This window comes from Struthio camelus, chromosome 1 (genome assembly GCF_040807025.1).
Source record: "Struthio camelus isolate bStrCam1 chromosome 1, bStrCam1.hap1, whole genome shotgun sequence".
In the NCBI taxonomy this organism is placed as follows: Eukaryota; Metazoa; Chordata; class Aves; order Struthioniformes; family Struthionidae; genus Struthio; species Struthio camelus.
In genome coordinates this window covers 49,071,588-49,097,771 of record NC_090942.1, presented here as the reverse complement: position 1 = coordinate 49,097,771, position 26,184 = coordinate 49,071,588, and the positions used below count along the sequence as shown (strand labels likewise).

The 26,184-nt window shown below is 36.5% G+C and overlaps 2 protein-coding genes across 6 annotated transcripts in view; one reads left to right on the top strand and one right to left on the bottom strand.

Moving 5' to 3' along the window:
- The window catches only part of CEP290 (centrosomal protein 290), a 58,041-nt gene extending 46,731 nt beyond the window's left edge, over nucleotides 1-11,310 (top strand). For all 5 annotated transcript variants that reach the window (XM_068936703.1, XM_068936677.1, XM_068936686.1 and 2 more), the window contains 10 exons: nucleotides 145-279; nucleotides 524-610; nucleotides 2,516-2,680; nucleotides 3,165-3,287; nucleotides 3,605-3,777; nucleotides 6,743-6,884; nucleotides 8,203-8,276; nucleotides 8,443-8,546; nucleotides 10,024-10,130; nucleotides 10,471-11,310. In XM_068936703.1, coding sequence (XP_068792804.1) covers nucleotides 145-279; nucleotides 524-610; nucleotides 2,516-2,680; nucleotides 3,165-3,287; nucleotides 3,605-3,777; nucleotides 6,743-6,884; nucleotides 8,203-8,276; nucleotides 8,443-8,546; nucleotides 10,024-10,130; nucleotides 10,471-10,659 — 1,299 coding nt within the window. In that variant the 3' untranslated portion in view covers nucleotides 10,660-11,310. The remainder of the gene's footprint in view (nucleotides 1-144; nucleotides 280-523; nucleotides 611-2,515; nucleotides 2,681-3,164; nucleotides 3,288-3,604; nucleotides 3,778-6,742; nucleotides 6,885-8,202; nucleotides 8,277-8,442; nucleotides 8,547-10,023; nucleotides 10,131-10,470) is intronic.
- On the bottom strand, nucleotides 11,308-18,685 carry RLIG1 (RNA 5'-phosphate and 3'-OH ligase 1). Its single transcript, XM_068936759.1, has 7 exons — nucleotides 18,514-18,685; nucleotides 16,768-16,885; nucleotides 16,066-16,161; nucleotides 15,528-15,644; nucleotides 14,952-15,146; nucleotides 13,346-13,515; nucleotides 11,308-12,297 (listed from the first exon to the last, which is right to left on the bottom strand). Exons 1-7 carry the CDS (start codon nucleotides 18,601-18,603, stop codon nucleotides 12,109-12,111), a joined length of 975 nt encoding a protein of 324 aa, XP_068792860.1. The 5' UTR covers nucleotides 18,604-18,685; the 3' UTR covers nucleotides 11,308-12,108.
- Nucleotides 18,686-26,184: the final 7,499 nt, after the last annotated feature.

The following is a 26,184-nucleotide window of genomic DNA, read 5'->3' as shown; positions in this document are numbered from 1 at the left end:
TCCAAAAAGATAGTGCCCTGTTCTGTGAACATTTTGGTTTTTTAAAACCAAGCAGCATCTGTTGCTCTTTATCAGCTACAGCTGGTAGAATGAATAATCCCTTACCATTAAATAACAATTTACTTTTTCCTTTTTCTTCTCAAGACATCAGGAATAGGATCAGATGATCAATTTCGAAGAGAACAAGAGGTTCTAAAGGAAAATTTGAGACTATCTTCTGAAAATGTTGAACTAAGATTCCAGCTAGAGCAGGCCAATAAAGATTTGCCAAGACTAAAGGTAACATCTCTGTAGTGAAACAATTTAGGGAGTGGCTTAAAAAGAAATGTATGCCTTTTCTGTACATACTGTAAGCTTTTCATGGTTTACATAGGATGTGGAAGTTGAATGGTTGGTAGAAATGATGAAAGATGTCATTGCAGTTGGAAATTGCTTTCTGTTTTTCAAGGTAAACCTGTAATTTTATAACACTTTACCTCAATTTAAAGCCTAAATATGTTGCTTATTACTTTAATATTTTTAGGACCAAGTGGGTGACTTAAAAGAAATGTGTGAACTTCTCAAAAAAGAGAAAGCAGAAATTGAGCGTAAGCTAGGCAATGTTAGAGGGGTGAGTATTTTAACTGTATTTTTCATCACAATTATATGAAACTGAAATATGATAAAGATGTATATTTGACTAAAACTGTTTGGAATCAACCAAAAGCAATTGGGAATTGTTCTTGTCTATTTTTTGCATAGTGCTGTAATACATTAATGAAAATTTCAGCTAATACAACCATTCAAAGGAATAAAGCTACACTATTAAATATTTGCTGGCTCTTGGCCTTATTTTGTCATTTGGATTAAAAATTTTCTCTAGAAACATATGTGTACCAAAAATAGGAGTTACAGCCCTAGTAATGAAAATTATATTAATTTATTTATGTTAATGCTTACAGCTAGTTACAGCTTTATGATTTAAAAGGTAGAGTTTTGATTTGATGCAGATGTTAGAAAGTGCAACTTATTAGTAAAGTTTTTTTCTTTTCTGTGTAAGATGACAGTTAAATTTTATTTTAGTTACTCTCAGATCCATTAGTAGAAAGGTTGGTATTCCAAAAGTTGCAGGAAAAAAATGTTTCGGTGGTGCTATCTCTCTTGTTACTGACTTGTCAGACTATTTGTGTGATATTTCAAGTAAGCAGACTTAAAAGCTCTTCCTAAGAGCTTTAGCGGCTCTTTCGCTATACAAGGAGAATGTCTTCTGCTTCCTGGGAAAAACTGTTTGATTGAGACCACATTCAAGATTCTACTGAAGTCTATTTAACATTATTTTTCTAGTACCATGCACAGACTGCTTGTGTATCTGCCTACTTATGTAGTGGTTGTTTTTTGGATAAGGCAATTCAGTTTCTAAAACTGCTTCCTTCAAAGGTTCTGAGGAGGCAGTGAATTCTGAATCTTCAACCCTTTTCAGACACCAAGATTTGATGAAGGCTTTTCTTTAACTCTGCTACGTACAGTCACAAACCTCCTAAGCCCCCCAGTGCTTTTAGAAAATGGAAGATTTTTGGTTTTTGAATGAAGAATTTTAAGGTGAAAATGAAGTTATTTTCACTTCCAAAAACTGATCACTATCTAGGTTTTCATAGGGCTCCAGGGAGTAAAAGGTTCTCTATTTTCCACTGTACTGTGGTCTCTACCTCTGTAGAAAGAAAGGGAGATACTTTCAAGCCCCCAAAAGGAAAACAGCAGCATCTTTAAATCATAATTGCTGAGGAAAATAGTCTCCACAAAGAAGATGAGGAGAATAAATGCATTTGAACATCCTCTAACAGCTTTTTTATCTCATAAATGAACACAGTGGAAGAAAAAAAATAGGGAGAGAAAATACAAGTTTTTTTTCATCTTTAAATGTTGTAACAATAATGGATCACATATTTTGTCCGAACTGGGTCTTTTTGTAATCCCTCTGCAAGGGGAGTATATGCCTTAGGAAAGAGAAAAGATACTTAATTCATGCTTTAACCTGTAGTGCTACTTTAATCCAGTAGAACTATGGTTGCTAAAAAAAGGTCCTCTTTCTCTCTCAAATTCCCAGCCATTGTTCACTTTCCTTTACCTCTGACAGTATTAGCATTCAAGTAGTTGCATCGTCAGCTGGATCAGGGAATTGCTCTAGAAGAAAATGAAACTGAAAAATTTAGTAATTTGTTTTCTTAATGTTTCATTTTAGTTCAAAAACTACAGCAAATTTTGACTTAACTGCAGCTTGCTTAAATAACACAAGAAAATTAAGGAGTTGATATGATGACTTTGGGGGTGAATATACCACTAGACATTTTTGGGAGCTAAGTAGGCAAGAAATTTCCAGATTCAAGTCACAACACCAAAATGTAATAACTTCATTATGAATATAAGACAATGGAAAAAAAAAAAAAGTCGTAAAATAAGATTTGGAGTATCTCAGAATGTTAACTTTGTGTTTACTTCATTGTACTTTTTTGTTCTTCCATTTTTTCCCCCTATATAGTCTGGTAGAAGTGGAAAGACAGTCCCCGAACTGGAAAAAACAATTGGTTTAATGAAAAAGGTTGTAGAGAGAGTCCAAAGAGAAAATGAAGATCTGAAAAAAGCTCCAAGTGTGGTTTCTAATGAGAAGTTACTCAGTCTTGAACAGGAAAATGAGAGGCTAAAGGTACTCATTTATCTTTAGTAACTAGATTTACTTTAGTAGCAGTTTATATGCAAGTTAGTAGGCAAATTTGAACAGCAAGCATATTGTTGACATTGACTGACACAAAAGCGTTTTTAAAATATCAAATATGAAACTTCTGTAACACAAAAGCAAAGCTTCATTTTAACATACTGTGTAATTTATATAATGATACTCTGAGATACTACATCTCCTGCAAAACTTTTTTTTTTAAAAATGCATTTTAGTATGATGACCATAATTTTATGAATAACTGTTATAGTAGAATGTTCAAACTATATGATGAAAATAAAATGAAACGACCGATAGCATAAAATATCCTTGTATACCTGCAGGATACCTTTAAATATGTGATGCAATGTTATGTTAAATGTGTGAGGTAACTGTGCTGTGCTTTAAAAATGGAAACTTGATACTTTCCACTAAGCAATATAAATGAACTGTTTTAACCAACTTTGATATTTAGTCTGAAGTGGAAAAAATGAAACTTCACCTGGGAGGCCACCTGAGTATGCATTATGAATCTAAAACCAAAGGCATGGAAAAAGCAATTGCTGAAAATGAGAGGCTACGTAAAGAGCTGAAGAAGGTATGATTATTGTAATACAACTCTCTATTTGAATTAATTACTGCTTATGGTAAGTATCTTATTTTTTTCCAAATGGATGATATGGAATTGGCATGTTTTTTAACAATTGATATTGACATGACAGAATTTCTAATTATATGTGGAGAGGAGACCTCCAAGGAATATCCCAAGACAGAACTTTGAAGACCTCCTAGTGATCTAGGATATACTCTTTGTCCTCTATATCAGTACTGACCCTTTCTCACTACCATTTTAGATGATCCAGTGTTATGTGTGAGGTTATGTATTTCATATAACTTCATGTTTTTATTGAACAGGAAGTTGACACTGGAGAAAAGCTACGAATAGCAAAGAATAACTTGGAAGTATTAAATGAAAAGTTAACTATGCAGCTGGAGGAAACCGTTAAGAGGCTAAATCTGGCTGAGAGCAGAGACCCTCAGCTTAACGGAGCTGACAGCAAAAGTTGGAAATCAGTTGTTGTAACAAGGTAGGACTTGAGAATGAAGCAAGGAAGATAAATGCAAAGATTTCATTTGTGTTTTAAATGTTAGCAAACAAATTAGACTTATTTTCGTAATTCTTCTCTCCTCTTTGGAAGTCATTTTTATATCACTCTTATTTTAGTCTCTGAAGAATATTTTATTATATAGAATCAGCATACAGGTATCTGATGTGAATCCAGCAGAGACCTAGCTTCCTTAAGCATTGTCCTTGTTAGCCGGTTCTGTAGTCAAGCCAGTTACTTTTTCTCCCTTCTTCAGATCAGCAGTAGACTTCTAAATAGCTTGTCCCTCGCTGCTTAAATATACTGTAATTGTGCTCTTGGAGTAATGTCAGCATTTCTGCCGAGAATAAAAAGTGATTCTTTCACTTTTTACCTTACTACAAAGATGACAATCTGAGAAAACACTGGATGTCAGCAACCTAGTGTTTGTACCTCCTTAGGGCCACGTGAACATGCAGAGTTTGGTTTAGGAAGTACACTGGGATTTCCATGCTCCTTGGAACATGCAGACATAGCTAAAGATCCTTCATGTGCTCTCTGAAGACCCTAAAAGTTAACTGCAGTCAGCCAGTTGGTTCTGTTATCTGTAGAAGGGAGAAAGGCTAAGAAACTAGCATTAGATCATGTTTTCTAATATATAAAAAGTAATGTGGGAATCGTCACTTCCTCGTACTCTGAAATCAGCATCAAAAATCATTTTATTTTGGTAATAATAGTGGACTTTTACAATTCCGCATCAAGCGGTGATCTCTTGTACTAAAATTTTGGTATCATCACTGAGTGTGGAACAAACTGAAGAGAAGAGTTCTGTGGCACCAGTTTCTCCATTGCAACTTAGGCATGCAATATTATTTCCTTTGTACTTCTGCAATTAGTTCAAATGTCTTTTCTATGACTACTTATTTATACAGGCTGGAGATCTTGACTCTAGAGCCCAAACTTCTCTTCTTTGCTAAAAACAAGCTGTTTAGTACTGTGTTCTGTGGTCTGTTTATAGAAATATTTTGGGAAACAGTTACCCCAAAACCATTGCTAGTGCAGAAAGCATTACTACTACCTGTTTTCAGTAGAGCTACATATAAATACGCTATATTGGTGAACTAGGATGTTTAATAATGAACAACTTCATACAGAATATAAAGTTTGAAATAAGATACATTCACATGAAACATGCCTGTGCTTCACTGAAGTGAAGGAGGAAGGAAAGTCCCTGTCTTGAGGTAAGTTTTTAACTGGGTATCATCCCTGGCACCTACTTATCTAACAAAGGGACAAGGAATTGAAAGAATGCTTACGCTACTGAGCGAAATAATCAGCCTACCTATCTCGTTCATAAGACTGGAAGAAAATAAGTTTTCTTGGGAATGAACTGGCAGCTGCACTTCTGCCTGGACTTCTGGATGACCTCAAGGGGAAATAAGCTGCAAAAGCTGACGTGTTAGAAAAATAACCTTTAATGGTCGCAAGCAGAGTTGGAAGCTATGTACAAAACCAGAACCTCTGACAGCAACCTTATTACGACAGAAAATAGTTGGACACAAGAGATTTCTCTGATTTCATCTTAGGTCAGGTTATTGTGCAACTTCAGTCTGTCTGCTGATGTCCGTGATTTGCCCACTTCCCAGTCTTGCAGTCCCATATGCTCCTTTGTGGAAGTTCTGGTGCTTCTCTGACATGGTGCTGAGCCATTTCACTTCACTGAACCTTTAGAAAGCCATTCTCCACCCCCCAACCCCTCCTCAAACCTACTTAGGGAGTTTAAAATGTCTTTATGCAAGGTCAGGTGACAGCCATATTCCGTGCAAGGAAGGAAGGTAAGACTGTGCTGCTAGCCACGGAAAGCGGACAGAAACACACACTGAAAAAGGTAGCAGCTGGCATATCAGGAGTTTGAATATAGTTTTTCTTTCAGTTCTTCACCTCTTTTAAAAACATTTGTGTTTAGTGCTACCTGTACTTAGTTGATAAAATATATATGTAGCTAAATATATACGTGTGTGTGTGTGTGTACTTAAGTTGTACTTGCCCATTTCAGCTGTTGTGGGTAAAAACTTTCATTTGTATTTACTTTAACATGGTTTGAGTTAAATGTGATTTTTAAAGTAATAGAATAACACGAAGACATTACTAACCTAGGGATGCTTATTGGGGCACCTTAACACGTAATGCACCTCATCCGCGCACCCTCGTGGCATTTATGGGGTAGTAGGGCCCTTGATAGGGCAGACAAAGTGTCATCTGAGTGATACTTGGGAAAGCTCTTTTGCAGGTAGGAAGATGTTGCAGAGTGTGTAACAATCTGAACACATGCTTCAGATTGGAGATTAGACTAAATAACCTCTAGAGGTGCCTTCCAACCAACATTTTTGTAATTCTGCAAAAACCTTTTTTGTATCCTTATATGGTTTGAAGCAAAACTCAGTCCTTCTCCTCAGATTGTAGTTACTCCAGAGTAAACATAATTTCTTGTAGAACATTTTTTTTCTTTAGAGACTTAATCTACTTTATCTACTAAAACTTTTCAAGATATTAATTTTCCGTAAATTGATAAAAGATAAATACTGTCAAAGTATTTTTAGACCTGAACAATATGCACGCTGCATCATCCAAATGAGTAAAATAAGAGGCATGTGCATGTTTTTAGCAGGAGGTAGTTTGGAGTGTATGTGCAATACCATAAAAAGACTACAGTCCCCCTTTAGTAAAGAATAGACACAAAGTAAGATCCTCAAAGGTATAGCAAAGGCTATATTCTTTTTTCAGAATATAAATAGGTGTTTCTCATTGTGCTTCGTTGCTTATGAATAGGACCAGTGATTATTTCAAGGCTCTGACTGCCCCAAAAATTTTGTGGTGTATGGCATTTCACCTCCTGAAAATATGTCTCTGTTTCTGTAAAAGGTTAGCTTTTGTTCTAATCTTTGTTGTTAAAAATTCCTATTATCAGGTTGCATGAAACTAAGATGAAGGAACTGGAAACTGATATTGCTAAAAAAGATCAAAGCATTACTCACCTTAAACAGCTGCTTCAAGAGGCAACAGAACGTGAACGCATTGCTGATAAAAACTTACAAGATTTAAAAGAACAAGTAAGTAAAATCTAGCCAGATGACTGAGAACAGAATGCTTAGTATTAATTAACTTCTTCTTAATGCCTATATTGGTAATTTTTTCATGTCTAAGGCATATGTTTTTATAGGTTTTTTCATACTTAGTGGCCATAATGGTATATTTGCATATTTTAAACCTCACATTATTACATTATTCATGAGGTTTACCATGTTATCTATATATATTCTTGACTTGAGCTCTTGAGGGAAAAGTGAGATGTTTTCTGTAGTGGGGTTTTTTTTTATTATTAATTATTGTTTCATTGATCATGTCAAAGCTTGTAGGTATAGGTGCTTCAATTTGTCTTAAAATCTTCTAGCTTTTCCAACAGAGTGAGTTTGCTGCAGGAACTTTCCTCTTTCTTGGATTTCTTTTTGGGGAGATTGTCTTAGACATGAAGATCCACATGAGGAAGGCAATTTCCAGTAGGCATTATGCCATTTTTCATCACTGTATCTTATATGCAGTCCCTAATAAATCCTGTAAATATATTTCACACACTGAGTTGATGAATCACAAAATCAGGCACCTTTGAAAAGATGTATCAAATTTTGGCCTTTAGGAATTCCAGAAATGTAGCCCTAGGACTGTCCAGCTAGATGAGCTTTCATCTTTTTCTCATTTTTAATATATGCCTGATTTTCTTCCCAACATCTTGTACTGGCCATTCTGGGTAAGGTACTGAAACACACAGAACTGTCAGTATAGAAAGTCATGCATATTATGTAAACAAGTAAAGATGCTGCAGTAAATACAACTTGGAATTATTTTGAGTTTCTGTAAAACAATTATTTGCTTCATTTTTGCTTTCTTTCTTTGTTGGTTTGTTTGTTTAAAGTCAGCATTTTTAACATGGCATCTTTACCAGCAGCAAAATTAGCAGACATATAAAAGTCTGTATTAACGCTCTGGAGCAACACACTTTCCAGTTTCTTTTGTGCCTCAAATACTGAAGAAGGACACATTCAAGGTTAACTCAAATAAATAGAAAGTGATTGTTAAAGAAGGACAAATCCCTACCATTTTGGGTAGTAATAGAACAAAAGCCTATTACCAACAGTAGCCTTAATGAGAGTTCATAAATTAAGATGTCGTTGCATTCAAAAACCATACATAGTCTCATATTTAAACCATTTAAGTGTTAAGTGTTCTCTGCAAGAACCCAATACTTGGTTACATAATTTTTCCCCATTTATTTTATTAACCCTTGCCACATAAAATTAAATAACTCTATCTGAACTGTAGTGTCTGTAGATACAATTTTCAAAGTAAAGCTTTCTTACCTTTTCTTTTAAGATCGAGCTTCTTAAACATTTCCCTGAAGGTGTTAAGACAGAGGAAGGCCTCATCAGAGATTTTCAGCTTTTAAGGTAATGTAGTTTAAAAAAAAAAAAAATTCCTGAGCCAATATACATGAAATAAGAATGATCAGAAAGCAGCCACTGCAACTTTTAGTTATATATTTAATATTATAAAATAAATATTATAAAATAATTGTATAATATAAAATTATTCTAAAGTTATTTTGTATTACAGATTAAATAATAATCAGTTGGAGAAAGAAAAAGCAGAACTTGCTCATCAGGTGGAAGTTTACAAGCTACAAATAGACGCAAATACAAGTGAAGGCCTTGCAGCTGGTAATCATTTTCAACACCTAAAATAAAGATTTTTGCTGTATTTTGGGCCTAAGACCATTTTTGTTTTATGTGTGCAAGATGAAAATAAATCTACAAAAGTATTTGAGTTATGTTAATGCCAAAGTAGCATAAACTGGAGCAGAATAAGGTCTTGGACTTTTAAGTACTTATATAAGATTTTTATAAAGAAATATTTGTAAAAAATCTCCACCATTGAGCGATGATAATTGAATAAGAAGCTGAAATTTTTGTAAGATGTTCCTTTCTGAAAGGATGCATATTTCATGGTACTGTTTACTTTATAAATCTCACACTGCTTTTAAGATTTCAGTCATTCATTGAAACTCTCCTGCCATGGGTTCTAAGCTCCCAGAGAATGAGTGACCTATAGGCATCACCTCTGCTAGGGATTTCGAGCCACAGGGGGAAATTCAAAATCCTGGTTAGCTCTAGCTCATGGGCCCTGGAATTTACAGTCCAGTATATTGTACATTTTATAATCATGTAGCAATAAACATGAGCAAAAATTCTGTTGCTAATAGGAATTGAAGGCAAAGCTCTAGGCATTTCGTATGCTACATTCAAAAGCTCCTTTAAAGGAGAATCTCCCAGAAGTGACGTGAATACTACCTGCTGAATCATGTAAAGTGGAAAAATATACAATGGCCTAATTAATATTTTCATTTTTAACATTCTAAAGTTAGCTTTAGATTCCAGAAAAGCGACAGCTTTATCTGTGATAAGTTTTTCTCTACTCCCTACCTGGTTTTCAGTTGGAACTATAAGTTTCAGCATCAGCTACCCAGCTCAGCAAAAAAGTGAGATTATTGCCCTAAAACATTGGGAGAAATCAATAGGAAAGCAAAAAAGAAGGAAGAATGATTTTGCTGTGCTTTTTCCAAAAGGAAGAAAATAATAGAAAAGGACATTTAAATGAGTCCGGAAGGTAAACTCATCTTTATGTCTGTTTCCAGATACTAGCTCTAGGAATAGTTTAAGCAGGCATTAGTTCCATTGGAAGGATGCATAAAGCTTTGATATCCCTACAGAAAGTAGAGCAGAGCAAACATGGGAGGCCATGGAGAGCACTATAGAGTAGCACCTTAGTCATTTGACAGAAAAAAATTTATATATCACTTCTGAAATAATGAGTAGAACTAACTTAAACTGCACTATCTCCAAATTTCTTGCCTTTAATTCAGAGAAAATGTACGTGTCACACTTCTCAGAAGTGCTCTAAGAAGTGCTAACCACTGATTCAGAGGGCAGAACTATATTCAGTCATAGGATTTAGACACCACCACCTCATTTTTTACAAGAACTAAAGAAAAGCCCAGACTACCTGAGCTTGTTAGGGTGGTTGTTGTTCAAAACTAGGTTTGCATATGTAAACTGTCTCAGCTTTGGGGAGATGATGAGTTGTTTAAAACAACAGTATTCATGTAACCTTAAATTTCTTTAATTATCATTTTTGTAGGACATAATGACGTTGTAGATAAGAATAAAAATGACAAGTTAATGACAGAAATAGCTGATCTCCAGACACAACTGAGAGCCTCAGATCTGGAAAAACAGCAATTAAAGGTGAGTTGTAAGGATTGTGCCATCCTATGCAAGATAATGAGCAAAATTAGGGTCAGCTAGAAAGATCTGTTTAATACCTAAACTAATAGTTAAACATAGTGCCTACTAGAAATCAGCTCTGTCATTTATGAAGCCTACTTTGTATTTTATGAATTTGCTGTTCCTGGGTAGATTTTTCTGTTTGTAGAGTGAAAACATTCTCGTTCTAAACATGTAGCCCTTTAAGGAAAAAAAGGGGCGGGAAGCAACAAAGGTACTGCAGACATTTATTTCCTAAGTTCTAGATAGAGGTACATGAAATTTATGTTTTAAGGTAGTACTGCTTCATTCTTTTTAACAGGAAGAAATAAAAAAGCTGAGTAGAGAACTAGACAACTTTGACCCTTCCTTTTTTGAAGAAATCGAGGATCTGAAATATAACTACAGTGAAGAAGTGAAAAAAAATATTATCTTAGAGGAAAGATTAAAGCAGCTTTCTGAGGAGTTTGGTATTCAAGTGGATATTCCAGTCAATGTTGCTGGTGATTAGGCTAATGTTTAATAACCTCAGTATCAATAAAGAAAATAAATTCTGGGCAATTACATAATCTGGTTCATTATTTATCTGTTTTCAGCCTGGTATGATAAAAGTCCACTGTGGTCTCAACAATTTGGCACATACCTAAAAGTGCAGAACTGGATTAAGATAATCAATGAACTGGGGTCAGTATTTATCTCTGCCAGTCAAAATGGAAAATCAGTCTTACCTTCCCCCCACCTTGTTTATGCTTTAATGCAGAACAGTAATTCTGGCAATACGCTGTTGTTAGAAGTCCAAGGATTCCACTCAGCCTAGGAATTCAAATGCTTTTAAAAAAAGCTAAGTGTGCTAAATTCTAGCTCACTAATAATATGTAATTTGTTCTTGCTGTCTGCTGCTAGCATCTATTTCACATGTGGTCTCAAGGTCACTGTGCTGGTTGTCTCTGTTCTTATGACATCATTGGTTATTTTCTACCTCTATTTCAGAAAATCCGGGAATGAAGATGTGAAAATAAGTGTGTAGTTTTTCAGCCAAACTAACTGTATTTCTGTAGATAAATGTACAATTGCTTTGTAAAATTTTTAGGTTTTTTGTATAATTTGTATAGCTGGATGTATACTTTCGTAACACAAAAACAGTAAAGCCCACTGAAACCACTGTGTATTCTCACTTTTATTATTTGTCATCTTTTGCAAATACTTAACATGTTGCCCTTGATATACAATTTCCTAATTTAGATGCAGTCATAAAAGGGGTATTAGGCCACGTCATGCCTCTTTCTAGTTACAAAGGACTTCAAAATAGAACTAATATACTTTCTACTGCTGACACTGATTTATTTACTTGTTGTCCCAAAATAGTGGAAATAGCTGCAAGATATAGCTTAATTAAGTTTTCAAGTACTAGCATAATGCTGCAGCTTATCAGTTAAATAATACAGTGAAAAATATTCACCCAAGAAAAATTGCTGCAACTGAAAAAAATTATATTTCAGGCCTAATTCTGGTCCCAACTGAAATATGCCTTTCACTGATGAGAAAGGCCTAGATCCTAAATCTGAATTCTAAATGTAACAATGTTGTAATAATTATATTTAAAGAAGTACAACCTCTAAAACTTTTACAGTTCATTGCGTTCATTAAATAAGCTACTAGGACCAGCCAGTGTTAGACAACATACTTCTCACACTTAACCGTAACCGTTTCAAGAAATAGCTTTAAAACCTAAGGATTTTTCAGAACTGAATATTAAGCATGCTGAAAGCTAGGTCTGTCTGCTGTGAATGTCACATTTCCTTTTGTGACATAAAATTAGTCCTTTATGCAAACTTTAATTGTAGTGCAGCTAGCCTGTCACCTAAATGACAAGATTCTTTCTAAAGAGTTCTCTTGTGATAAACAAAAAATAACAGGAATGCAGCACACATGGCAATTAACCTAACAGACAGAAAATACTTCAAGCATCAAACTGGATATCCTTGAGTCCATCAAATCTTTGACCATCTAGCTTTGAAAAATGGTAAAACAAACTCTTTGGTTCAAAGTCACAATCATATTTAGTTCTATTAAAAGAAATGACAACAGGCTGAGAATTCAGGTACGTCTCTGCAATTGGCCAGCGTAAACCAAGATGGTGGCGATGGAGCTAAAATAAAAGAAATAAATAATAAATAATATCAATTTAGAGATTGAAATATAGTAACCCAACAGTTCCCAACTAGTGGGGCCCTATGATTCTAAGATCCTTTGCATTAAGTCACTTACTATCCATCAGTGTTACCCATCATTTTAATGATTAACAAGCACAGAAGGCAAACTAGAACCCAAGTGTCTTCTACAGCTGCAGAAATTACATTAACTTGCCAATTAATCAAAGATCACATTCTTATTAACAATACTTGTTTTATAAGTCAACATTATAAGAAACAAACTACTGAAATAAAAGAAGCCTTAAAATGCCGAGTGATTGCTATACAAATAAGGAAGATGATAACCATTATTTTATTTTCTCAGTTACTCTGAACTATTAGCATAATGTAGATAATGGGAAAAAAACAGTATCTTGTTATTACAGTGATTACCACTCAATGGCTTGACTAATTCTGTTATCCAATGTTTACTACTAAAGAATTTGGAAAATAAGGCAAAGGTGAACGGTAAGACACAACCAGCTAGTATAAATTACTATAGAACTTTCTGACTGAGCACTACTATTTTTTATTAACTGTTATTAAAACCAGCTTAAAGTCTTCAAAATTACAGACTGCAACTGCTAAAGCAAAACATAAGTAGCCTGTACTATATCCCCATATTCCCTAGTAGGTGCTAGAACACTAGAGCATACCTTGAAAGAAAGAAAAATACTCTGGAAAACTGGATCCAGTAGGCCATTGCCCATTTGTTTTCTAAATGTGACTGGACGTCAATACTTTAAATGGGGAATATCATCATAGTATTTATATGCAAATATGATTTTTGAAGACACTGAGTTAAGAGAATTAACTGAAGTAATCGCATCATAATTCTTCTGTCTCAAAATACCTAGGAGTAATTTCTTCACCTAGACAAGCAGTGGTAGATAATGTTTTAATATATGTAAGTTTTGTTTTTTTTTTTTAAACTGAGTTGTTTTTTTAAATGAGTTTTCTGTTAGGGACTTTAAAACTGATTTCTGCATGTCAGTCTACATTTACCTTGATTAAACACCCATTGTTGCAGTGCCACACAATTCCTTCAACTTTACCCTCGCTGCAGCCTTCAAACCAAGACAATATATCATTTTGTTTCAAAGCAGGTGGATTCTTTATTTCAAATGCTCCATGTGGTACAAGAAGATGTACAGGCTGTTTCTTGCTTCCTAATCCTATGTTAAAAGAAACACAAACCTTCCTGCTAGTCATGTATAATAATCTGAGCTAAGATATTCCTTACTTCTGTTACTACAGCTATATTAAAAGTACTCTATAAAGGTTAATTTTATTAGATACTACAGTGTTGTCCTACCTTTAAGTATACAGTTAAATATATATCTAAGTATTAAATGTAGCTGTGGTCTTCTCATGGAACATTTTTAATCTATATAAAATATATTAACATGATATAGGGATTATACTAGCTAAATTCTTCATGCTTCAGATCATAATTCAGCACAAACATCTTAAGTTTCTGAAAACCTAGCATACTTTCTTACAAATACCAATTAATATTTAAGATGGGCTATTAACAAATACATTGCCTTATGGCTGATTGTTCGAAGCAAGTCTTCATCTAAGAATAAAGTTAGCAGAATTTTTTGTTGTAGTTCCTTTAATTTCCAAGAAAATGCTTAGACCAGGTACTACCATTTTTCCTTTCCATCCTTGCAAATTATCCTAACAGCAAAGTTCAGAACTAAGAACTCACTCACGCTCAAACGCTGTTTTTTGTTATATGGCTTTTAAAGGGAGAAGCCACAACCACAATGTAGCTTAAACTATGTTTCCTTGAATAGTATTTGTAATATTTCATAATTAAAAACACTTGCAGCTCATGACCAACCCCAGGAGCTCAAAAAATAATGGCTGAATAAGACTTTCTATTTTAATGGACAAAATAGTGCCAAGAAAGCAATTAGAAAAAAATGCCAAGAAAAGACATCAAAAGACAATCTTTAAAAAAAATTGTAATAGTAATATTTAATACAACTTTTCTGTTCAGAATTTTTTTCTGGGAAATTCTCATTAAAAGTGAATTTTGAATCATTAAGAGGTCTGGAAACTACAATAAATATTAATTCAAGACCACATCTTCATTACTGAGAAAGCTTACTTCTTGAACAACATAGCTGTTTTTCCTGTCAGATGTCAGACACAGCTCTATGTCAATGCAGCTGAGATAGATAGGAGTTTTAAGTATGGCATGAGTGGTTTCCTCTAGCGACACACATGCAAAACTGAGGTTTACCCTGCACTTTTATACCAAGAAGGCTTCACATAGAAGCTTATGCTGTTCTTCGCAAGAATAACACCACTCCTCTTTGTTGAGAGACTAAGGCAAAGCATCTCTATAGTAACTCCCAAAAAATATGAAGGTAGAAAGAGGTGTAATGGGCCTAACCAGACTAATGACTCTTTAGCTTTTTCAAAATATTTTGGTGCCATTCTGTGAGCATTCTTTGAGCTATTGCTTTCTTTCCTTTCTAAAGAGGTTACATTAATAGCTTAGAATATACAACTTTTTTTGTTAGGCAGAAAACTGTGTATATTCTTCAATCCAAAATATTACTCAATAAAAAAGTATTCAGCAACAAATCATACTTACCATATGGATTTGCATTAATATTAGTTCCAATAAGCTCCAGTGTTTGTTCTAAAAGGTCTGATAATGGCACCGGACTGATTTCCAGAAGCCCAGGGTCAGCACGGTGCTTCAATACCAGCGCTATTTCAGCATCGTAATTTATAACAGATGAGTGCCAGCAATACTGCTTACTGTTTTTCTCCACAGGCACCCAACCTATGGGAAAACATTCTATTTTACCAAAGTAAACGTATAAATTTATCAAATGCTTATTAGAACTGTACATGCATTAAAAATCAGCTACCTTAATTATAAACAGAAAGAGTAACAGGAAAAACTGTGCTGTATCTCCAAAAAATGTCAGAGGAACTTAAAAATGACAACTCTGATTTCAGCCCAAGTTTTCTAAGACTGTACAGCTAACTGTCACAGGTTCTTCTTTTCACTGTATCAAAACAAGGGCTTACTGAACAGTGAACAGATGATATTCAGATTGTTTTCTGAATATGTTACTACTACGGGTAACTCAGGGACTAATTCTAATTCATTTCAAAAACAGGTTTTATTTCCATTTTAATTGTGCTGCATCATACATACCTGGCATATGTCCATTTTCATCAGGCAAAGGATTCCCATTAGAGAACTGTATTTCCTTTGCGGGAATCCAGCAATCTGGAACAGACTTGAAATCCTCTTCAACATTCCAAACAAATTCTAAACATATAAATGTGACATTTAGTTTTTGGCAAACTGTTAGCCAATTTTACATTTTGATCCTCTTTCAATATAAGTATTAAAACACCATAATGTGATCTAAACTTTGTTTTAAAGACAGTGGTCCCAGTTACTTTGTACAAATATCAACACTTGGCATGTTCTGGCAGTCTAGAACTAGAATGGTTTAAAATAGCATAAAAACCTTTAGGAAGTTTAAAAATTCAAAACTAACTCAGACTGAGAAATAACTGTCTAAATAGCCAACACTGTATTTAAACTACAGTAAGAGAAGTAAAGTTAAGAATGACATTAAAAATGATTAGGGAGTAGGATCACTGACATTTCCTACACTAGACTAGAGGTGTTTTTCCAGCTGAAATACCTACATTACCAAAGCAGGAAAGAGGACTTCACTAACCTTTACAATCTTCCAATGAATACAAGAATCGTTTAAACCTTTTTTCAGCTTGTTTGTTGGGTTTTCTATCCAACCTGGCCCACAGGTACGGCTGCCCTAGAGATCCCAGAGGTATAAAAACCAGTAGTTTACTTAGGTAACCATACTCTGCATAGTATTGAAATTGACTATATAAAAAGTAAAATATCAATTCCCTTCTGTAGCTGAAGAAATGTAATCTCCAAAGACACTATTCATATGCAATATTTGAAATCATTTACCAATCTGAATCTAAAAATCTATGTATAGAATTTCACTTAGCTTAATACAAAGTTTTCTTATAATTTTGGGCAAAGGCATGAACAGGCTACCCCAGTGATGCAAGGAACCATACTCTTGTCACTTCTTCCAAACCTCCCTCAAATTCTAGTGTGCAAGGAAGGTTCAGTGACTGAAAATGTTGAACTGGAATAGCCCAGTTCCTTGGTTTGCATGTAAATTTAAACCTCATGTATGCTGGAGACTAAAATTCCTAACAACTTTATAGACAACTACAATACTGCAATTACAGCAACTATAACTTTTTAGTCAAGCTGTTTAATTAAAAAATTGAATTTCCCAACTGCTGTAATTCCATGTAAATACGAAATAAAGGTGAAAACTAAGCAAAACATAAGGCCACTAGACAACATGACAAATTTGCATATGGATCTTCCATATTACCTTTATAAGTAGTTACATAACAGCAGGTTCCATCCACCTTTTCAGTAGGAATTGCATTGTATATATCCGCATCTAATGCCTTTTGATTTATAGTTTCAGTTGCCAAAACTTTAAATGGCTGAAAAGACGACAGGAATTTTAAACTTTAATCACTTATATGTTACTGCCTTGCTCTCATGGATTCTTGCTTGTTACAGCTGGCCTTTCCAAATTCAGTATTACACGTTGGAATTGCTAATACTACCAAAATACACCATTACTTCTTCAAAATACTAGTTTGGAAAACGTCCTGAGACAAAAGAACAAAGGCAATCTACTTGCAAACTATTTCCTCCTTTTCTATTCTTGATTAACATTTAGAGACGACCTTGCCTTCCACTTTAAATACTGCCTATAATCTAGAAGGGTTCCAGTCCAACACTAAAATATTTTGAAATATGCCTTCCTGTATTACTATGGTAATAGAAGTTCATCACGTATCTAATGACTATGTGCTCCTAACTTTTAGTTTGGAGCTGAAACTCAGTAGTACCATGTTAGTGCAATAATACATAGATTAGTGGGATACACAGTGGCAGAAGCATCCCAATATTAAATACTTAATGTCAGTTTGTCAGCTAAACATTTTTCCCCTTAAAAGAGCAAAGAAATAAGTGACCTGAGGTTCTGCAACTATTTGAAATTTCAATGAAGTATAGGACTCAGTTTTAATAGGATTTCAGTTTCAATGAAAATACATGATCATTTGTGTTTAGGCTCAATTATTTTCCTGCATAAAAGTCATCCATCCTTCTCTCCCCGGTCAATTCTGCATTACAAGCTCTTTCAATCACTGTCTTTTTCTGCTGGTAAAACAGGAAAAAAGTCCTTCTCTTGCAAAAGTCTCCAAACACAATTAACAGGATTCACAGAAATGAGAACCTTCATTCTGCTTTCCATTATTTCACATGGCCATTTTATATTTTAGTAATCAGATCTCCAACCATAACACATCGTAGAGATGAAGACAGGACTTTCAGCATAGGGGAAAAAAAAATCCATTGGTTTTCCCAGCACCTCCACCTTTCTTCCCCAGCAGTCACAACCTCCTGTATTATATGTGCTTGCACTTCGAAAAAAATCATGTATACCAGTTCCAGATCTAACCTCCTGGCTTCTTCCGTATGAAGAAACAACAGTCGATGGAAGTACCCTTACGTGACCATCATCAACGTGGTGTTGGCACTGAGAGCTGAACAACTAATTTATGTGCATATTGGTAGCATTTTAGCCTTTCCATCCAAAAGGCAAACACTAGTGGGAGAAAGCCACCTGGATGGATTCAAGTTCACTATACAGGCAATAAACGGCAGTAGGTGCTGTTACGAAGAGAATCAGAAAACCTAAGCTGGCAGTCTACAATCAGACATAACGCCACCTCGGCCTTCCCAAATACCGCCTTTACACCCGGGCAACAAACAACTTCCACCGGGCTCGACTATTTTCTCCTTTGTAGGCCCTTCATATCTTACCGCCTCAAATGAACCTTAACCTTTTATCATAAGCCTCATACTACTTTTTGGTCACCAAAAAAAAAGGGGGGGAGGGGGAGGAGACGCTTGTTTTGCCTCACGCAGACACTGCAGGAGGGTTTTACACGCGAGACCCGTCACCTTGCAGCGGCCTCCTCCCCCCCGCGCCACACGGCCCTGGCCCCCGCCGCCACCCGCACCCGCTCCGCCGCCCCGCTCGGGCCCCGCCGGCCACCTGGCGCTCCCGCTTGGCCGAAGGCTCCTCCTTCACCTCCGTCACGAACAGACACGGCACCTTCTGCTGCACCGAGCCCTTGCGGCTCATGGCCGCGGCCGCACCGCGCTCCCGCCGCCCACCGAGCCCAGGGCCGCGCCGCGCCTGCGCTGCGCTGCGCCGCGCCGCGGCCAACGTCGTCCGCGCCGCCGCCGGCTACGGCGGAGCGTCAGGCTGCCGCCTCCGTCAGGCGGGAGGGTGGTGGCGCCGCCGCCGTCGCGTTGTGAGGGGAGAGCGGGGCCCGGCCGTCATGGCGCTCGCAGGCGCCCGGCCGCCCCTGCGGCCGTGCCCGGTGGAGGGGGGGCGGGGGCGGCCGTTGGCCGCGGTGCCCGTTGGTGCTGCTGCCCGGCTCTTCCCTGTCAGCCCTCGGTAACGCAGCCTCGCCACTCGCTGGTTTTTGTTCTGTTCTTTATTTATTTATTGTTTGCAGGCTGCCCCGTATACCTGGATTTTGAGCATGGATACTCTGGCACCAGGTGTAGTTTTTATCTCTGTGTCTGATTTTTACCTGCAAAACAGGACAGATTCCCCTCCCCCCCCCCCGTTTTGGTACTCAAGCTTTCTGCGTTTGTATACGACGTTTGAACTAGTTCTTCCTGAGCATACCCATAAACTGTGGCTCGTTTAGGGACAGCCACAGAGCTACAAGTAGTCCCTGCTTGCATAGGCCTTGGCAACGTTAACGTTTTCTTACTGTGCTCGTTTCTGCCCGCTGATAATTCATTGTTCGTTACCTTAATTTTCCCCAGTTTTCTCTCTCCTGTGTGCTGCGGTGGGATGTGCGGCTTACACAGCTCTCCTGGAGCCTTTTCATATCGTTCCTCTGTTTAAAGCCCTTGCCAGTAATACCCATCCTGATCCCAGAAGGCAGTTTCCTTGTGTCCTAAGGTAAAGTCCATCCTGTATAAAATAATCTTAGTGAATAAGTTGCAGACGTCAGGCATCCCCATATTTTTCTTTGTAGTGTTAGTCCATGGGCCATCAGCTGATACTCAGATCTCCCTGTAGCAACCGGGAGAGTTCCAGGTGTTTGAACTTCTTCCTACCTCTTCCCCAGCTGGGGGGTAATCGCCGTCAAGCCAGTTTTGTAGTAACCTTTATCCCCCTGTGGTCACTTCCACCTGCTTTTCGTTGCTGGCAGGTTGACAGTGGTACTCAGAGTACGTCCTGATGACAAGCCTGCCTGTTTTTTGGGGGGCAAGGAACACCCAGTCACTCACACTTCCTGATGTTACTGTGAAGCCCTCGTCCTCTTTTTTGCCTTTTATCTACGAATCCTATCTTCTAGTTCTCTTCTACATCTCCTGCACCCTTATTACTCTTGAAGCTATGGTATCCTTCTTGTTGAGTGAGCTAGCTGCTCTTTTTCTGCTCCTCCAATATTTTGCTTCTAAAGTCAGAAGTTTTCTTCCAACAGTGCTCTGAAGTGCTTACCTTGAAGTGAGTGATGCCACTCATGTTGTAAATTAACAGTACGCCTTACCATTTTCCAGGATTAAAAATGTATTTTCACCCCTATGTATTTTTTGGTCATAGGCAGCCGAGGACCTGAATGAGAGCACAGGTGTTAATTAATGACTCCAGTGTACATTGTGCTTTCTGCTTTAGCTTTGGGTGTGGGTATTGTAGAAGCAGGAAAAAGCAGTTAACACTAAAAATGTAAGACACACCAGTACACCAACAGGAAGCTGCAAGTTTCTTGCAAATCCAGAGAAAGAGATGCGGTTAGAAAACCAATGAGCAAAAGAATTTTTTTTTAATTAGTCTAACAATATAGTTTATATTTGTGATAGCAAAGATTTGTTTCCGAAACTACCACTCCTGCAGCAAATAGTTATGTAGAAGTTGGGTGTTAACTAAGGCCTGCCAATAGGTTTGTTCCTTTTTACATCAAAGAAGCACCAGGATGGGAGACTATTTGACCACAGTTTGGTTTTTCCCTACCTTATTCTGGAGCAATGGAAGGCAGAAAGGTGTCCATGCCGGAACGGTCACGTGATGTCATTATGCTGATGTCACAAGAACTGGAGGAACAATGGGACACTGCGGAAGGCTGACGTTCTGCCTTGGCTAGCAACCGCCTTCAACAGTTCAGCAAACCTGGAGAAGGTACCACATCGGTAGTTTAAATGTACTTAGATTTAAGTATAATTTTTAGATACGCTGTCGGAGTTTTGTTTCAAAAAGAAACAGAGCTAAAGTTCTGAAAGCCCAGTTTTCAAGGAAAACTACTATTTTCAGGAGAAAATTAAAATTTTCCTGCATATTGATAGCTTTTACGTTTTCATGTGTACTCCACTTCTATAATGAGTGGCCTAGAAGCACGAGAGGTGAAAATGGCAGAAATGGGGAATGACCGCTATTTCTATTTTTATTCAACCTGCACAAAGGTAAATATTGTAGATTTTAGAGTGGTTTGCAACCTTGATTTTTTTGATGCACGCATATTTAAAGGGAAGTTTATTGTGTAAAGTTAGGCATTGATATGTCGCTCTGGATCGTGGCAGGATATGTAGATCAAATACCTGATTTGCAGAAGTGATGAGAAGAGCTAATTGTTCTTAGGTTAGATAGTCATTACTCCTGGGAACTGGTCTCAGATACTCAAATGACTACATGAGTGGAAAATCTGTAAACGCTGCATAAGGATCACTCATCACTTATCTTTTTAATTGGATCAATATTGTGGTAGTTCGAAATAAACAAACTATGTTTGTAATTTCTGCACTACCTGAAGTTCTGTAAAACCAGTTACTTAAAATCAAGTCATTCAAAGTGATGTCCTCCTTCACAGCAATATTCCTACCCCACCTGGTAAAAATCAAGGGGTGGATGTAGGTATCTTTGTTAATGCATCAATTTCAGCATCAGACACTTAGGCTTTAGTGCTTGGGAGAAAAGCCTTGGCTACAAACGCCAGCATGTTTTAGTGGATGGCCCAGTTGTGTGGACTACGTTCCAGAAGTGCTGCAGTTTAGAGATGCTGCTCCTCGATCCACTATTAATGTCTGGAACTAGGTGGAAAATGATCCTCATCTACTTTTGGGAGAGTTCAGGTCTTTTTAGGTGTAGCTTTGTTTTGCGTGACAAGTTAGACAAAAAAAACTCATTTAGAAAGGGCTGGTAGCCTGGCATTTACAACACTCAGCTGTTCATATCTGGGGTATAAACCTGAGTTTCCCATATTCTGGGTCATGTTCATGGGCATTTCCCTATTTAGAGTTATGAGTTTGTTTATCGTGTAGCTGAAGAAGATACCTCAAGGAACTAATATTTTACAGTGAAAAATTGTATTGTGGAGGGTCAAGTGAATTGCATAATCAGAAATGATGCTAAACTTGGCAAACTCTGATAAGGCAGAGGTACAGCAGAAAGAAAAATCATTTGAGCATCACTTGTGTTAGTCAAAATAAAAGTATGCAATACTGCTCAGACTTTCAGAACTAGAAAAATACTGATCAATAGATGGAAAGCAGCAGTATGATTATACTGTGGAGTAAAATCATGAAGTGACGCCATGTAGATTTTCTTGCTTTCCCATTATGCCCTTACTTGTCATTATATAAAAACTGCTAGGAGATGTTGCGAGTCATGTAATGACTGTAGCCTCAGCACATCAAATCCTGCACATTTGCCGTAACTTGCAATATTTGTCACTATAATACTGTTGTACATTGACTACTGTATCATCTCCCTCATTAATTAAAAAAAGAAAGTTTTGAAGGAGGAGATGCACATTTAAGCCAGCCACTAATAAATGGGAATCTAGCATGACTTAGCCCCAAAATCGTCTTTTTCCTAATTAGGGTTCCAGGTCTGTCACAGTGAAAAAGCTCTTGGCTGTGACACTGTGTGCTCATTATGGAAAGGGGGAAGTGTTCACATCTGATTTGCAGGTTTAGACATATAGAAGTAAAGGTAGACTAGCAAGTCCCCTGAAGCTCATTTTTTAGTCTGAAAACAGAATTGACTTACCTTTGCTGAGCTGATATTTAAAATGTGAAATGGAACAAAAGAGAAGGTTTTTTTTTCCCTTTTTTGAAAACCAAGTCTTGAGAAGCCTGTACAAGGTTTACAGGTCCCAACAATTTTACTCTTTCAGACTATAATAATCATCTTTCTGATTTTTGGTTTTAACTCCTGTTTTCCAACAATCCAAACCCCTTTAATATTAAGAAAGTACTAGTATAAGATTTGCATTTGAACAGCAGATTTAATCTGAAGTAAGTCTGATTATTCCATTATGCAGGAAAAGAAACAAAGCATACAGAAATTAAGTGTATATGGAATACCTGAAAAATAATAGAACTTTTCTTCCCAGCATCTCACAAAAAGTCTGCAGTACAGTAAGTAGACTGCCTTACTCTGATTCTCACCAGCAAGTTTTACGTCATTGACTTAACTGTAGATAACTTTGAGCGTTCTAAATAACAGAATTGATCCCTTGAAGTCTTAGTCATATGCTCACAGCAGTACCACTTATATTAGTCATTGTATGGTCCATCTTTATTGTTATTTTTACAATATCTGAAAACTGTTCATTTTCTCCTGTAGCAAAAGTACAACATCTCATGTTTCTGGGAAACGCAGCCATTAGGCTGCGTGAGGATCAGTTGTGTCTTCCATCATAGCAAACCTCGTAATATAAATGGACTTTTTTTGCCACCTAGTAGCAGTGAGTAAAAATATTTTCTCAATAATTTGGTCATTAAAGTAAATACACAGAAATGTAATTAAATTTCTATTGCTTGCATAATATATATTAAGGTCAAGAAAAGTAACATTGCAAAAAGGACAGGTATGATCAATCACATCAAGTTAAGGAATTGTAGTGATCAAGGCAAATAAAGAATTGTAATGCTATTCGAGTAGGGTTGCCATATGAATTTCTTTAGCTGTCACGTTAGGAATTTTCTAAATACCAGATACATGAAAAAAGAAGTAACAAATGGCATTATAGGTTGCTAGGATGCATCAAGTAAAATTGTACACTAACTTTTCATCCACACTGTATTTTTGTAGTATTATATGCTTGTTTGCAGTACATAAGAAATATAAGGGTCAGATCTAGTCTGAAGATTTTCTTCTATAAGAAATCATTACTTTTTTACCCTTGTGTTAGCATATGAGCTTTGGTAACGTTTATTCTTTCTCGGTTATTTTAGAGCTTCTGAACTGGTAGGGTCTTTTCAAGTCTTTACGCTGGAACGTGTTTTGGGCTCTCAAGTAGTACAGTACTTTCCTTCCCTAAAACGTACTAAATTCAGACTCAAACGTTGCTAAATGAATTGCACAATAGATTAGTTATATGTGCTCTCAGGATACTTTCTCCACTGACCTTTTCATGTCCTTAGATAGAAATAAATTTTCATCATTCAAACATGCAGACAAACTAGTTAAGTTTTCTAAAAATATATCTGAAATTATCCATTCTCTCTGAGGAAATGATTTCATTCTCTTAATGTCAAAAGTACCACAAAAGTGTTTCTTCTTTACTACTGTGAACTGATGACTGCCCTGCAACTACAGAAAATCTAAATTGCTATTTCTGATTCATATAACCTAAATGCTTGGCCTGAAATGGATGCAGAAAGGAAATGTTTCTCTGTAAATTGACGATAGGTAGCTATGAAATGCAAATAATTAAGTTTTTTTTTGTTTTTTTTTTTTACTTTTCTCACTTTTTGTGCAGGCAGGGAAATAAAGCTATCTAGAAATTTTTTGTTTTCTATGAGCGTTTGCAGGTTGAAAGATTCTATCCGTTCTTCTCCAGTGCTCGTGAGAACACTTTTGTAGCTTTTCATGTAGTTCCAGAGACATCATCTCTGGAAGTTGACAGCTTGGGAAATGAGGCAGGGAGCGCTCAATTCAGTTCAGCCCTGGACTTGAGAAAACTATCCCCCAACACGTGCATGGTGCTCAGCCCTGCAGAGAGATATGAAGTAAGTCTCTCTCAAGGTTTCACATGGGAGCTGTTCCAATTTATGAACATACTCATTTAGGGAAACAAATACAGATTTGTTAGTTACCAATATGTTAAAGCACTCACCTTGGATCTGAGAGACCCTCCTTCAAAAATTGTATGAATTAAGCAGAGCTGGGAGTTGAACCAGTTATCTAAAGTTTGTGACTGATCTGTATCAACTTCTCTTTTAACCGGGACATGAGAAATATTTTCCAGCACAAGTCAAGGTATTCATGTTGCTTTAAAAAATAATTAAATTTTGACAAACAATATTTCTTCTTTTACCCTGCCCCCTCCTCCCCCCCCAAAAAAAAAAAAACGCAAAGCCTAACACCTAGTTTGTTGAGAGGAAAAAAAAGACAGCTAGATAAGTGTAAGAGTCCATTGCCTTTGCAAAAGCCGTGGGTTCGCACAGCAAAGGGAATTTCTTTTAATTTTAATTTTCATGTCAGTAAAGCAAGCAGTGAAGCATTAGATGTATCTCAATAGATAATTTTGACAAAAAATATGCTGAAACTTTTATGGCGATAAATGCCTGATACTCAGTTAACCTCTCCTTTGTGTGAAGCACAACTTTCATGGTGTTATATGCAACTCTAGGAATTAAAGTTCATTGAACATTTCAAATGAGATGCAACTGACTTGTGTCTTGGAGAATTCAAATCAAATGATAAAGATGGTTTTGAGATTTTGTATACTACACTTAGTAAGTAATCTTATTTGAAAAAGGCCCTTGGGAGACAATGATCATGAGTTTTATTGACAAATTCAAGATGAGGGCCAGGTTAGGTCAGTAGTTAGAAACACTAATAAAATATTCACGAAAACTAACACCTGCAGAAATTTATTTTTTCACATTTTTTATTTACTAGATTAACTCTCTCTATATGTAATACTGAAAATGGTCAGTACCCAAGTAGTTGTTTAAGAGAAAGAAAAATGCGGGGGGAGGTTGGTAGGGCCATTAATAGCAGTATATATTGGTAGAGTATTTTATTAGTTTTAAATTACATACAGATGAAATATCCCTTGTGTAGACAGCATAAGATTCCAATGCTGCATATGCAGATATGTTTTTTAGTATTGTTTTCCTGTTCAGTGATTTTTGAATAAATCTTTTGAGCTTGAATATTGATCACATGCTATCTAAACACAGTCATAGCTCTTAGGGTAGTATAGTTTCTCTTTGAATATCTGAAAATAAGCTTATTTCTAGGAAGAAAAAATTAAAAGAATTTCTTTTTCCTCAGTCCTTCCTAAGAGGCACTCTTGTCAAATTTTTGCCAGAATTACATCTTTATGTTTGGAATAATCAAATATAGAAATTAAGTTAGTTAAAATAACTCAGTCTCTGGAGCCATAGCTACTGCATATGGTGTTCTCAAATGATATAAGGTTGTGTTTTAGGGATTGCATCATCTGATGTAAGATAAATCTTAATGGCTTTCTTGCTCACTGATTAGAATGGAATCTATATGGAGGAGGGAAGAGGAATCCTGGTAGACAACTGGAACAGGGGCCAGGCTAGGAGTCCAGAGCAGAGAACCAAGACAAGTCAGAAATTAAGTAGAAGCAGAAAAGAGGGCAAGAGTTGGTATGGCTTACAATATGTACATGAACAGGAGGACTAAAACATACTTTTCCCCTGGCTTTATCTCCAAAGCTGT

Excerpts from the sequence above, each read along its gene's own strand:
- RLIG1 (XM_068936759.1), bottom strand. The coding sequence starts at position 18,603 with ATGAGCCGCAAGGGCTCGGTGCAGCAGAAGGTGCCGTGTCTGTTCGTG. Across the intron at positions 16,886-18,513 it reads CGGCCAAGCGGGAGCGCCAG|CCATTTAAAGTTTTGGCAAC; the intron begins GTGGCCGGCGGG and ends TCGTCTTTTCAG. Across the intron at positions 13,516-14,951 it reads TATTAATGCAAATCCATATG|GATTAGGAAGCAAGAAACAG; the intron begins GTAAGTATGATT and ends CTTTTAACATAG.